The sequence below is a fragment of the Trachypithecus francoisi genome, unplaced genomic scaffold (genome assembly GCF_009764315.1).
Source record: "Trachypithecus francoisi isolate TF-2019V2 unplaced genomic scaffold, Tfra_2.0 Lachesis_group13, whole genome shotgun sequence".
Lineage (NCBI taxonomy): Eukaryota > Metazoa > Chordata > Mammalia > Primates > Cercopithecidae > Trachypithecus > Trachypithecus francoisi.
In genome coordinates this window covers 108,906,392-108,920,124 of record NW_022681458.1, presented here as the reverse complement: position 1 = coordinate 108,920,124, position 13,733 = coordinate 108,906,392, and the positions used below count along the sequence as shown (strand labels likewise).

The 13,733-nt window shown below is 35.4% G+C and overlaps 1 protein-coding gene across 5 annotated transcripts in view; it reads left to right on the top strand.

Moving 5' to 3' along the window:
- CCNT2 (cyclin T2) overlaps positions 1-13,445 on the top strand; it is a 43,905-nt gene extending 30,460 nt beyond the window's left edge. Inside the window, exons 5-10 of one of the 5 annotated variants that reach the window (XM_033231688.1) lie at positions 1,547-1,609; positions 5,037-5,082; positions 6,686-6,849; positions 8,672-8,742; positions 9,270-10,419; positions 10,521-13,445. In XM_033231688.1, the coding sequence (XP_033087579.1) occupies positions 1,547-1,609; positions 5,037-5,082; positions 6,686-6,849; positions 8,672-8,742; positions 9,270-10,419; positions 10,521-10,588 (1,562 nt within the window). In that variant the 3' untranslated portion in view covers positions 10,589-13,445. Of the gene's footprint in view, positions 1-1,546; positions 1,610-4,719; positions 4,916-5,036; positions 5,402-6,685; positions 6,850-8,671; positions 8,743-9,269 lie in introns of all 5 variants that reach the window. The other 4 variants (XM_033231689.1, XM_033231690.1, XR_004441804.1 and 1 more) reach the window with 4 other exon arrangements.
- The last annotated feature ends 288 nt before the right edge of the window (positions 13,446-13,733 follow it).

Here is a 13,733-nt window from a genome sequence, read left to right as displayed (position 1 = left end):
CATACCTATGGACTCTAATATGATTGGAGAGAAGCTTAAAGCAAAGGGAAGGTGAAGGATCTAAAGCCAGAGAATTTAATGCCAGCAAAAGACAGAAATTATGGTATATTTCTGTAAAGTTACACCACGTGTTGCCTGCCTTTCCTGCCTCCCCTTTTGTGTCTTCCAACCTGAGACAGTGAGACCAACCCCTCTTCTTCCTTGGCCTACTATGAAGACCTTTATGATGATCCAGTTTCACTTAATACTAGTAAATACATTTTTTCTTCCTTATGATTTTGTTAATAGTTTCTTTAGCTTACTATGTTGTAAAAATACAGTATATGATACGTATGCAAAATATGTGTTGATTAACTGTTTATGTTACCAGTGAGGCTTCAGCGGTAAGTAGGTTCTGGTCAACGATAGTTAAGTCTTAGGGGAGTACGTGGATTTTCAACTGTGTGGGGATTGGCACCCCTAGGCCCTGCGTTTTTCAAAGGTCACCTGTAAATTCTTTGAAGTTTCTATAAAATGAAAAGATACCCAAAAAGTGAGGGTCTTATTTCTTGCAAATCCAGTGATTTACCATGTTATTTTTTTACTACACAAAATTATAAAGTTCATTTAGGTAAAAAATTGAAAATGAAAAATTATAAATCATTATATAATGCAGTTATATAAAATCATAATGTAATATCCATATTGTTTATGACATATTCTTAGGCACAGAGAATGAGAAGGTACTTTAAGGGGAACATTAGAATTTAGAAGATATGCCTCTGTGGCTTTATTTAAAGTATTTTGCATATTTAATTACAGTAGAACTATATATAGACCACACAACAACTTTATAAATCTAGATTACCCATTTGTTAGGATTTTATTTACTTACTGCTTCTGAAGACAACCAAATGTGATCTTCACTTTTAATAAAAACAGAAACCCTGCCACACCTAAGGGTTGATTGCACGTTGAAAGCTTTTAAACATTTCATCTTTCGTATTAGAAAGAGTAGTTTAAGCAGTCATGAGACCTCTAGGGTTTGTCATATGATTTTAATCATGAATGAAGTATAATTATAAGATAACTGGTTGAAACCCTTTGATCTAGAGTGCCGTATCATTTAAAAGCTCATTTCTACCACTGTGGCCCAACAGTTAATGTTTATGAAAAATGTGCTTTTCATGTCTTCTGAAAGAAAGCTTTGAAATATTAAGGAAGATATTACGTAGTTGAATTCTGTCCTTAAATTGTGGGACCAGCTTAACAATTGTATTTGCCAGGAGTTTAATTTGTTTTTAACTTTAAGATAATCCCAAATCATTTATAATTCAGAATTTCAAATAAATTTACCCTTGGTCTTTTAACTTTATTTTCATAATTGAGACATTGTATTTGAAAAATTATATCTTGTCATTGGAAAAGTAATGAGAATGTCAGTGATGAGAAACTTTAATTATGGATTTTTCCTAATAATGAAGAATATATTATATGTTTATGGCATTTCTCAGGCAAGTATTGTAGTGGTAAGTGATTGGAAAAAAAAAAGTGCTTATCATTTCAGGTTTTGAGATCACCATTGAACACCCACACACAGATGTGGTGAAATGTACCCAGTTAGTAAGAGGTAGGTGATCCTTAAAACTTTTAAGATAAGTATTAATGCTTTTTATTATCTATAATTGATTTGGGTGCTATTTTGTTCTTCTATCCTTTTGTTAGGTTGCATTAAAAGTAGGGGGAAATGTCATTTTTTAAGCATTACTTTTTAGTGCTCTACATCTGCCTATTCATCTGCTTCTACTTGTGATTCTACCTGGTATGTTAACTTCCTTTAAACATAGGTAAGGATCTCATTTCACTAAAACTTTGGAGGGCTTCCAAGTATGAGTACTCTATCCATCCCCCATTGAGCTCTCTCAGTCAGGTGTGGGCCAATAGTGCATAAGTCTAGAAAACAATATTAATTTTAGGTTTGTGTCAAACTTTGACTTTTTGAAAAGTGATAACAGTTGAAGAATTTTGAGGCCAATCTCAGACCTTTCAGATAAAAATTGCCTTTGTTAAAAGATTTGTCAGTATGGTGGCTCCCACCTGTAATCCCAGCCTTTTGGGAGGCTGAGGCAGGCCGATTGCTTGAGCTCAGGAGTTCGAGACCAGCCTGGGCAACATGGTGAAACCGCATCTCTACAAAAAAACAACAAAAATTAGCTGGTTGTGGTGGCACACACCTGCAGTCTCAACTATTCAGTAGGCCGAGGTGGGAGCATGACTTGAGCCCAGGAGTCGGAGGTTGCAGTGAGCCCAGATCATGCCCCTGCGCTCCACCTTGGGCAACAAGAGTGAGACCCTATCTCAAAAAGTTATTTTTTGGGAAGAAGTGTTTTGCCCATATTCATTTGGGCAAACTAAAATTGATTCAGTGTATTTTTCGAGGGTCTTTGACATTACTAAATGTTATTTCCTTTTTATGTGTAATGGAGAAATAATTATAGGGCATAAAAAATATAGTTTGTGATGTGCCTGTTAAGCCTCTTGTTTATAAACAGGAGTATTTTTTAAAAGTATTGCTTTACTGCTTGTAAAGTATCTAGTAGTATCTGATACAGCATTTTTCTACTCCTAAATAAATCCTGTGTATCTTTTGTGTCCCTAGAAACATTTTTTACACAGTTGCATGTTGTTCTGCTTCTTACTTCTACTTTCCTGTTTCCATTTCAAGTGTTAACGTATTCATAGCAGCCACTTGGGACCTGTAGTGTGCCATTTTCTGTTACTTCCTTTTTGAAAATAGAATTTTGCAGTTTCATTCATTTACTACGAAGCTTTTTTAGATTTATCCTAAACAAAATGAGTAAGACTTTTGAAAGTCTTTTGTTTTTAGTATTTATGTAAGTATTCTCACATTTTATTCATTCTAAATTGAATTCATTTTGTACCTAATGATTTATTATGTTAGTGGCTACAATTTTTAAAAAATTGTCTGATAGTGTCATTAGGAAGTGGACGTCTGAAAATTCAATTTGTATTTTTTGTAATAGCATACATTATCATTTGTAAGCTAGAGCATATTTAACTGTGGTTCCTGTTCTTCGTGATTATATCAGTGTGTTTCATAGCACATTTTCATGTCGATATTACAGTATAGCATAGAATTGTATACATAACTAGTTGTAGATGTTGAATTAAGAAAAAAGGGTTAGTTTTTTCTAAAAACTTGAAAAAGGGTAAGCTAAACTTCATAAGCATTATAGCCATATAATTTGCTTTAAATTGAGAGCCTATTGAAGAAACATTAGTCGAAGGAAGTATATGTTTAAAAATATTACTTATGAATATTAACTTAGGAAATTGGATTTCCAGGTTACTGTTGTGAAATTTGAGTCAACTTTAAATTGTTTATCAGAGATTAATATTTTTTGTACATGTTCTCCTACAACTAAAAATTCTAGAGAGACATGAAGTCAGTTTACTTGAAAAATGAAATAGTAACTTTTAAAACATTTACAAAAACTACAAATTTGATATATCCAAAACAAAATATTTAGACGAGATTATTTGTTGTTGTTAATGTTAAAATGTGACTGATTCTTTGAGTACAAACCATATATATGTTTAATGTCATTTTGTCTGACTAACATTTCAGGTAACTATAGAATATATCTCACTCCATTTTAAAAGTATTCTTTCATGTTTTAGTGTCTTTTTTTTTTTCCTTTACTCTTTTACAACTTTCAGCTAACAGCATTTCCCCTCTATTCTTCTCTATTGCACAGTGACTGTTTCTGGATCACTGAATTTAGATACATCCCTAGGTGAAAACTAATGGCATTTTTTAATTATTATTTTATCCTTCTCTACGTATTTTTATTCGAGGGGGAAGGGAAAATAAATTTGATTTCTGTGAAGTCTTCCCCCCCCCCCATGAGAAAGTTGATATTATGCTACTTTGCTGCAGAATTGGCTAATGTCATTTTACAGGGACCTTCACTTCTGTGATTTCTCCTTCCCTCCCCACCAGGAAAGTCACACTGCCTCCAAGACATCTGATGCTTTGACACTCTTCCTTAGCACAACTCTGCTAAACCCCAGTCCCTTTTGTAAAACCTTTATGTTGATGATCCACATGGGGCAGCAGGGATTACAGGTGCCATGAATAAAAAATAGGGGAGGGGGGGAAGAAATTTGAGGACTGTTAGAGGGGTGGAGTTGAGATAAACTGATCCTAGGTGAGCAGAGGGGAAAGGTGTGTCAGTGATTGTGGATGTAATTGGGAAAAAGGGAAACGATAACAAGGGCATCCCTGTTGGGAAGACTAAGAGGCAGAATAAGGGGAGGGAAAACTTCAGTGTCTTAAGCTAATTAAAAATTGCCTTTCTGTTGGGGACCAGTGTTGAAGCATTCTGACCCTCCCTAGAATACCTGTATCTTTCCTAAGTTTGTCTTTAATTACATTCTGTAATTTGAAATAAACTACAGTGGAGCTTCCTGTATCTATACCCGTATGCTGTTTCTAGGTTTATTCTCTGTTGATGCTTAATAGCATGATGAAAAACTGAGCAGTTCGTGCTCTGTGTTTTGTGGGGTGGGGGTTTGTTTTGTTTTGTTTTGTTTTGATGGAAGTATTTAAGCCAACTTAAATATGACTGAGGATTAAGTCTGGCAGGCAACTCTTTGTATTTTGTATTAGACTTCAAAATCTTTTCTTCTTCTTCTTCTTTTTTTTTTTAAATCCAGGAGAATGCTTTATTGCAACTTTTAGCTGACTAGATGCTTAACTTAGTAACAAGTTTAGCCCTTGTAACTGGCTAGCTAAAAGCAAATCGGCTTGTTTCTCAGATCTTTGGGGGATAGCAAGAAACATTTGAGTGAATGTTGTTGAAGATTTTCAGTAGTATAGAAAATGATGGCGCTCTTGTGATATTTGTAAGTAGTAAGTAAAATTTACTTTTTGTGTACAAATCTTTGAAGTTTTTGTTGTGTTGAGAACTTTTTGATGGTAGCACGTTAAAGCTGATAGTATTGTCTTCGTTTTTTTTTTTCTTTTCTTACAGCAAGCAAGGATTTGGCACAGACATCCTATTTCATGGCTACCAACAGGTTGTTATCCTGACCCTCTTTGTTGCACTGTTGTAGCACACTATAGCTTCCTTTAATGCAGGGCCCCCTCAATGTGTCTCTTACCCTTGTTGCAACAGGAGACTGGACCATCTACTGTGGTGGTACCTTCCTGTTTGCTTTGCGGTGTATTGTACAAGGGACTTTGGGCACAGAGGGGTTAAATGCACAATGTGAAGTGTAGTGGTGCTTTCTGATGACATATTCTCGATTTGTGAGTGCATAAGTCTAAAATTGGTAGCCTGAATAGCAGCTAAAGATTACAAAGAGCTAAACTTAACGTAGAAATTCGAGCAACTTGGTAAGTATAAAGCTATTTCCAGTTTACAATTATAGTTAAATGACAGTTTTTAAAATTTCACATTGATCCAGTCTTAACTTTAAAATACTCTAATTAAAGTTTTTTTAATAAATAAAATTTATGTAATTTGAAATTTTTTTCCAGATAATACCCACTAGTAGCAAGTTAAAAGTAGTCAAGTCCTATCCATGCCTGGATTTGCATAAACACAAGTTTTCCTTTTTTTTTTTTTTTAAAAACAAAAAAACCTTCCTTTTCAGTTTATGTAGAGTAAAAAATGGTATGCATTTATGGCTGATCAGATAACATTTCCATCATTGAAACTGAATTGGAAGAATAGTTTTAAGGAGCCTTTAATATATAATTCTGTTCTATATTTATTTTATTAATGATTTAAATTTGTTTTTTTGAGTGGATCATTGGGGAGAAGGGACCACGCCAGCTTTGTAGGGTCCCTAATTTCTTGTGACACTGATAAGTTTTATTTACAGTTTCGGATTGGCAAATACTGCTATATTTTCTCAAATATCTGTTGTTGGGATTTAAGCTCTATCCCCAGTAATTCTGAACAACAACATAAAAAGACTTAAAGTTGAAACTTTGATTAGAAAAGACCAGCTGTGACACATATTAACATGCCCCATATTTGGCATATAGTGGAAGGAGAAAGGTAGTATTTTTGCAGTATTTGATAACATTGAGCCTTGAAGCTGTTTGGCAAAAGGTAAGTTTCCTTTGTGGCTTTGCCGAAAAACAAGGCATAGGTTTACATAGATATGTGTTTAATTCTCTCTGCTTCACTAAAGAAAGTAAATGCCTATTAAGCCACATCAGATGGGATAATCCCTGATTGTTGTGACATTGAAATTACTTTGTCAGTTTTACAAATAGTCTTTATTTTTACATTTACATATTTACCATGACATTACAAAAGAAAAATACCACAAAAAATGTACAGTGTTATCTATGTAGTGATTATTGCAAATATACTATCCTCTTCTCCTTTTATAAAATACTTCAATTTTAGATGTAAAAACAAATTTTAAATATTAATATATTAGTAGTAGTAATATACTATTGGGAGTGAGTGAGGGGAAATGTTCATTATATGTAGATTTTTTAGTACTAGAATTTTATAACTTAGCTTTTAATTTAATAAGGTTGTATACTCTAGACTTAAAGATAGAGTTTAAATTTTGCTCTAATCTTACTGGTAAATGTTTTTCTTTGTTTTACATACTTGAATTTTTATGGCTCTCCATTTTCAAACCTGCTCTGCAACAGTCTGCATCTTACAACCTTCTGTCTTCAGTACAAACCAACAGTGATAGCATGTGTATGCATTCATTTGGCTTGCAAATGGTCCAATTGGGAGATCCCTGTATCAACTGATGGAAAGCATTGGTGGGAATATGTGGATCCTACAGTTACTCTAGAATTATTAGATGGTAAGTAGAGAAAATACATTTTTAACAGTTTGGATTTATCTAAGTTGGCAGTTGTCTGAATTGACAATAGAAAGTGTCAGTACACTATCAAATGAACAGAATGAAAACAAGAATTCATCAGCCTAAAGAAAAAAAGAATTGAATCTGGAAGCTGTGCTCATACCTGTAATCCCAGCACTGTGGGAGGCTGAGGCGGGAGGATCACTTGAGCCCAGAGGTTCAAGACCAGGCTGGGCAACATAGACCCTGTCTCTACAAAAAAATGTTAAAAATTGACTGGGTATGGTGGTGCACGCCTATAGTCTCAGCTACTTGGGAGGCTGAGGTGGGGTGATCGCTTGAGCACGGGAAGTCAAGGCTGCAGTAAGCCTTGAAGGCACTGCTCTATTCCAGCCTGGTTATATATTAACTACCACCAGATATCTAAAGCTTTTTCAGGACTTAAAAAATAGGCCGGGCGCCGTGGCTCAAGCCTGTAATCCCAGCACTTTGGGAGGCCGAGACGGGCGGATCACGAGGTCAGGAGATCGAGACCATCCTGGCTAATACAGTGAAACCCTGTCTCTACTTAAAAATACAAAAAACTAGCCGGGCGACGAGGCGGGCGCCTGTAGTCCCAGCTACTCGGGAGGCTGAGGCAGGAGAATGGCGTAAACCCGGGAGGCGGAGCTTGCAGTGAGCTGAGATCCGGCCACTGCACTCCAGCCTGAGTGGCAGAGCAAGACTCCGTCTCAAAAAAAAAAAAAGTCTGGGCGTGATGGCTTGAGGCCAGGAGATTGAGACCAGCCTGGTCAACATAGCGAGACCCTGTCTCTGTTATTTAACAAAAAAAAAAAAAGAAAGAAAGAAATTCAAAATATTACATGTTCCCTGTATACCCTTTAGCTTCTCCTGATACTAACATCTTACATAACAATATATGATTATCAAAACTAGGAAGTTAACATTGGTACAATACTGTTAACTAAAGCACAGATTTTATTCAGTATTCCATATTTTTTCCTGTTGTAGGATCCCATGTTTCATTTAGTTGACATGTCCCTTCAAGTCTTCTCCAGTCTGTGACAGTTCTTCAATCTTTCCTTGTCTTTCATAACACTGACACTTAGAAGAATAATGGTCATTTTGTACAGTGTTCCTTAGTTAGGGTTTGTCTGATGATTTCTCATTATTATGTTGAAGTTAACGTAAGAATACCGTTTGAGCAAGAATACTGTAGAAGTAGGTTGGGTCTTGTTTGGTGCATCATATCAAGGGGTACAAAAACTGGTAATGACAACCGTGATCACTTGGTTACAGTGGTATCCTTAAAGTGGTTTCTGCACTTTAAAGTCACTATTTTTTTCTCTTGTAATTAATACATTTCGTGGGGAAGATACGTTGGGATTATACAAATAACCTTTTTCCTCAAACTTTTGTTTGAGGAAAAGAGTGGATCACTGAAATTACGGATTCCAATACCACCCACTGATAAATAGATTTTAAAGAATCTATTGATAGATCTTGCCTGCAACAAAAATTATTGTGTTGTTTGCCTAATGAAGATTTTTTTATTGGGGGGGATTATTTTTAATGCCACTAGATTTTCCAGAGATTCTAATTAAGCAAGTAAAATCAGGAGGGAAAGTAATTGTTACAAAAGGATTGAGCTTTGAAAATGCCGATTGAGAGTTGTGTGTACTTCTGTATATACTGAGGATTGAATAGGAGGGTAAAAGTGAAGTAGATGAACTCCTAGCGTTCCTTTTTAATACAGCCCACTTAAGAGAAGTTTAAATCCTAAAGGCACCTTCTAAGTTTCAAATTTAAATTTTATTTTTAGAGCTAACACATGAGTTTCTACAAATATTGGAGAAAACGCCTAATAGGTTGAAGAAGATTCGAAACTGGAGGGTAAGAGAATTGACAGGGTTTAACAGAATTTCAGTCTTTTATGTAATATTTACATAGCTAACCAGTTTGAATTTTTGTGGTTAAATAATCTTTGCAGTATTGCTGAATAATTCAGCGTGTCTCAAGTTATATATACTCACATATTCAACTACTGAGTCCAGTGGACTTTGCTAAAGTACATTATACTTTTAAAAAAATTTTCACAGTGATTATGACGAAAGTATCCTCTTCATTTTACAAATGGGGAAACTGAAGCCTAAACAAGTTAAATTACTTTCTCAAGTGCTGGGCTAGGATTTAACTTGTATCTGATTCTAAAATTGGTGTTTTCAGTTTTTTTATAGCTTTCTTTTATACCTCTAAATAAGGCACTTATTTACTAGCAACATTAAAACCTTGAACCCCAGGTCATTTTATTTCCATATGTTTAATATATAATGTTTTTAATGTATAACTTTTATAAGACAAGAAATTTGCATTAAATTATTTTTCTATATCACTGCTTCTTCTGTGTTTTATTTTAATAGGCTAATCAGGCGGCTAGGAAACCAAAAGTAGATGGACAGGTATCAGAGACACCACTTCTTGGTTCATCTTTGGTCCAGAATTCCATTTTAGTAGATAGTGTCACTGGTGTGCCTACAAACCCAAGTTTTCAAAAACCATCTACATCAGCATTCCCTGCACCAGTACCTCTAAATTCAGGAAATATTTCTGTTCAAGACAGCCATACATCTGATAATTTGTCAGTGCTAGCAACAGGAATGCCAAGTACTTCATACGGTTTGTCATCACACCAGGAATGGCCTCAACATCAAGACTCAGCAAGGACAGAACAGATATATTCACAGAAACAGGAGACATCTTTGTCTGGTAGCCAGTACAACATCAACTTCCAGCAGGGACCTTCTATATCACTGCATTCAGGATTACATCACAGACCTGACAAAATTTCAGATCATTCTTCTGTTAAGCAAGAGTATACTCATAAAGCAGGGAGCAGTAAACACCATGGGCCAATTTCTGCTACTCCAGGAATAATTCCTCAGAAAATGTCTTTAGACAAATATAGAGAAAAGCGTAAACTAGAAACTCTTGATCTTGATGTAAGGGATCATTATATAGCTGCCCAGGTAGAACAGCAGCACAAACAAGGGCAGTCACAGGCAGCCAGCAGCAGTTCTGTTACTTCTCCCATTAAAATGAAAATACCCATTGCAAATACTGAAAAATACATGGCAGATAAAAAGGAAAAGAGTGGATCACTGAAATTACGGATTCCAATACCACCCACTGATAAAAGCGCCAGTAAAGAAGAACTGAAAATGAAAATAAAAGTTTCCTCTTCAGAAAGACACAGCTCTTCTGATGAAGGCAGTGGGAAGAGCAAGCATTCAAGCCCACATATTAGCAGAGACCATAAGGATAAGCACAAGGAGCATCCTTCAAGCCGCCACCACACCAGCAGCCACAAGCATTCCCACTCGCATAGTGGCAGCAGCAGCGGTGGCAGTAAACACAGTGCTGACGGAATACCACCCACTGTTCTGCGGAGTCCTGTTGGCCTGAGCAGTGATGGCATTTCCTCTAGCTCCAGCTCTTCAAGGAAGAGGCTGCATGTCAATGATGCATCTCACAACCACCACTCCAAAATGAGCAAAAGTTCCAAAAGTTCAGGTAGTTCATCTAGTTCTTCCTCCTCTGTTAAGCAGTATATATCCTCTCACAACTCTGTTTTTAACCATCCCTTACCCCCTCCTCCCCCTGTCACATACCAGGTGGGCTACGGACATCTCAGCACCCTCGTGAAACTGGACAAGAAGCCAGTGGAGACCAACGGTCCTGATGCCAATCACGAGTACAGTACAAGCAGCCAGCATATGGACTACAAAGACACATTCGACATGCTGGACTCGCTGTTAAGTGCCCAAGGAATGAACATGTAATAATTTGTTTAGGTCAATTTTTCCTTTACTTTTTTAATTTAAAAATTGTTAGAATGGAAAAATTCCTTCTAATCTAGCAGTGGTAACCCCTGCTGTTGCTGCCACTGCTTCAATATTTGTAAGTGCTGCTTTATTCTTCATTCTGAAAAGAAGAGATTATAGTAAACAAGTCTTTATCTCCACATATGATAGTGTTATAAATACTGTAAAAGCATGGAAGGTGCAAAACTCAGTATTTCTACAATTGCAGCTAAGAACATTAGGATGAATGGCTGGCTGCTTCTAGGAATATAAGATGCCTCAAGCATTCATTATTTATGATTTGAATACTGTAGCTATTTTTTGTTGTTGCTTGGCTTTTGAATGAGTGTAAATTGTTTTCTTTTGTGTATTTATACTTGTATATGATTTGCATGTTTCAAAGATAAAGGGATAAAACAGTATACTGACAACTGTTTACAAGAAAGTGGAGAAAAATGTACATACATTTTTGTATGTTTAGATATTACCATAAATACTCAGGATTGGAGCTGCTTGTAAGTATAACAATATACAGAATAACTTTATTTTATCTTGTCAGAGTCCATCACTAATCTAAAACAAAGGTGGCACTTTTTTTATGTTAACCTTAAACTCTAGGCCTTACTGGAAGCCACTGATAGGGGACACTTCACTACCAGATGTGTATGCAGTGCCACAGATGGTCACATACACTGTGAGGCACTGAAATTTTGCCTTCAGAGGTTCTGACCAGATTGGCTGCTGAAATAGCCCCTAACTTTCTGAAGGCTTGAAGAGGAAAAACTAAAGTTTACATACTCTTGATGTGAAGTGCATTTAAATGTTTGTTGGCTTGTTGCAGTTCTATGAAACAGAGCTGTTAATAATGGTTATGTGGATTACTGTGATTTGAAAACTAAATTCACAATAACTTACCTAGTAGAGACTTAGTGAGTTGTTTCCTTTAAAGAATTTTACACTACATATTTTAGCAGTAAACAGGGATCACTTTTCCTTTAGCATTCAGAATGACACCACATTCTTAAATATACTCCTTCCCTGAAGCGTGTTTGTGTGTGATGCCATATTTCTTTTTCAGGTAAATGTAGTCTTCCTTATAAAAATGAAATTAAACCTATGCTCTCTCAATTCTTTTATATTCTAACAATAAATAAAAAAGAAAAGATTACTGACTGTGCATTGTACCTGTATTTATAGTTATGGTTATCAGGAAGCTCTGTAAGAAAGAAGAGATCAGCCTCCCAGGCAAACCACTAGTGGAGGTTTTACATTTGTTTGCACATCTCAGTATATTTCTGTTGAGGTAAAGTTTGCACAGTCATCTGACTTCTGATCAAACATTGGATTTTAACTTGTTTAGATTTTGTCTTAAACACCAGTAATATGGCTCTTGTTTATCAGCTAATCTTGAATTTATTCTGTGGTAAATCTTTGAGTTGAGTATATTTGAGATTGATTGGATTCAACCTCTTGTTGAACTGAAAACAATTTTTTTTCTGTATTTTTGTTACAAAGCCACTGATAGGTGCACAATTGTAATTTTACTCAAGTATGTTGCAGTTGTAAATATTAGAGTTTAATCTTGTGCTCTACCTTTATTTAGCAATTACCTAATAGCTTTATAATTTTTAAAGATAATTGTTCTTTATTTTGTCAATGTTATTTGAACTTGGGGTACTTAGGAGCCTCTTTGTAGGGACTGTGCCTAGTTAGCATGTCCTAACATTTGTTCTTGTCTTGCATAACTTTAGTGATCTTTGTCATTATATGTAACTTTGTTGCTCTGTATGGCATAATATTGTATCCATAAACATGGTAATTTTGATACAGTTATACTTTTACAGTGGTACATAATCCAAGGACTAGTATAGAATTAAGCTGAGTGCAAGATGAGGGAGGGAAGGGCTTTCTTGATAATTTAGATGTGAAACCTCTACAAGAGCTATCATGTAAAAACTACATAAGGTGGTTGTGCTACTGTATAATTGGGGGTGATAATACCAGGAATTTTAATAAGATTTTGTAAAGAATATCCAGAAAAGTAGTGAACTTATTTTCAGTAGACATAGATAACAATGTGAATATTTAAGGTCTGTGACTATAGTTAAACTTCACTAAGAATTTGCAGAATTGTTTTGAGATGTGGGAATAAAGGTAATTTTATTGAATCTTCATTGGTGCTAATGATGGACAGTTAAAAAGATAGCTAGTGTATATTGTTATGGGTCAGTACTTATTAGTACTTCCAAAATTGAATTTGAAATGCTATGTATTCACTTTTCACTCTGTAAATGTAATTCTTTACAATGACTTTATTTATTAAAGGGCAGCCAGTTGTCGTTTTTACAGGATTGTGTGGGCTATTCAAACTCCTTAACCCCTGAACAGGATATTAAGCTTCCAGAATAACGATGGGAATAAATATAGAATCCTTTTTAAGTTTTATTTCCATTAAACAAAAACCCTTATAATTCATACTATCATGAATTTGTTTTATCCATCTCATTTGCATAACAGTTCATCTGCCTGGTCCCACTAGGCTCTACCAAAGAAAAAGACTCTGATGAGTGAACATTATTACTGTGACTCTTGTAAGTAGCCATAAATAAACCAAAATAGTCTCAAATTTAGGTATGAAATTCCACATGTGCAAAGTACTGTTAAGGTGATAACATTTTTGATGAGATTTAAAAATATATATATTTGAAATATTAAAAAGCATTATCTTTAAACGTCCTATAAAAGAGTGAGTCATTTTTAAGTTGTGTTTTCCCTAGATCACTGATTTGTTACCTTTACACAGAAGCACGTTGCAAAGAAAGGCTTTACTTCTACCTCTTCTGGCTAGCTTTCCAGTATTGAGCTGTGTCCCTCTAAATATTTGCCTTAGCTATTTCAAAATACGTATTTTCAGAACCAAAGCAAAGGGGTGGTTTGTTCACTGAAACATTCTTAAGAGGCCTACTTAACAGGCAGTAGTAGTCTGTAATGGTAAAACCTCACAGTTGCCTAATTGCAGGTATG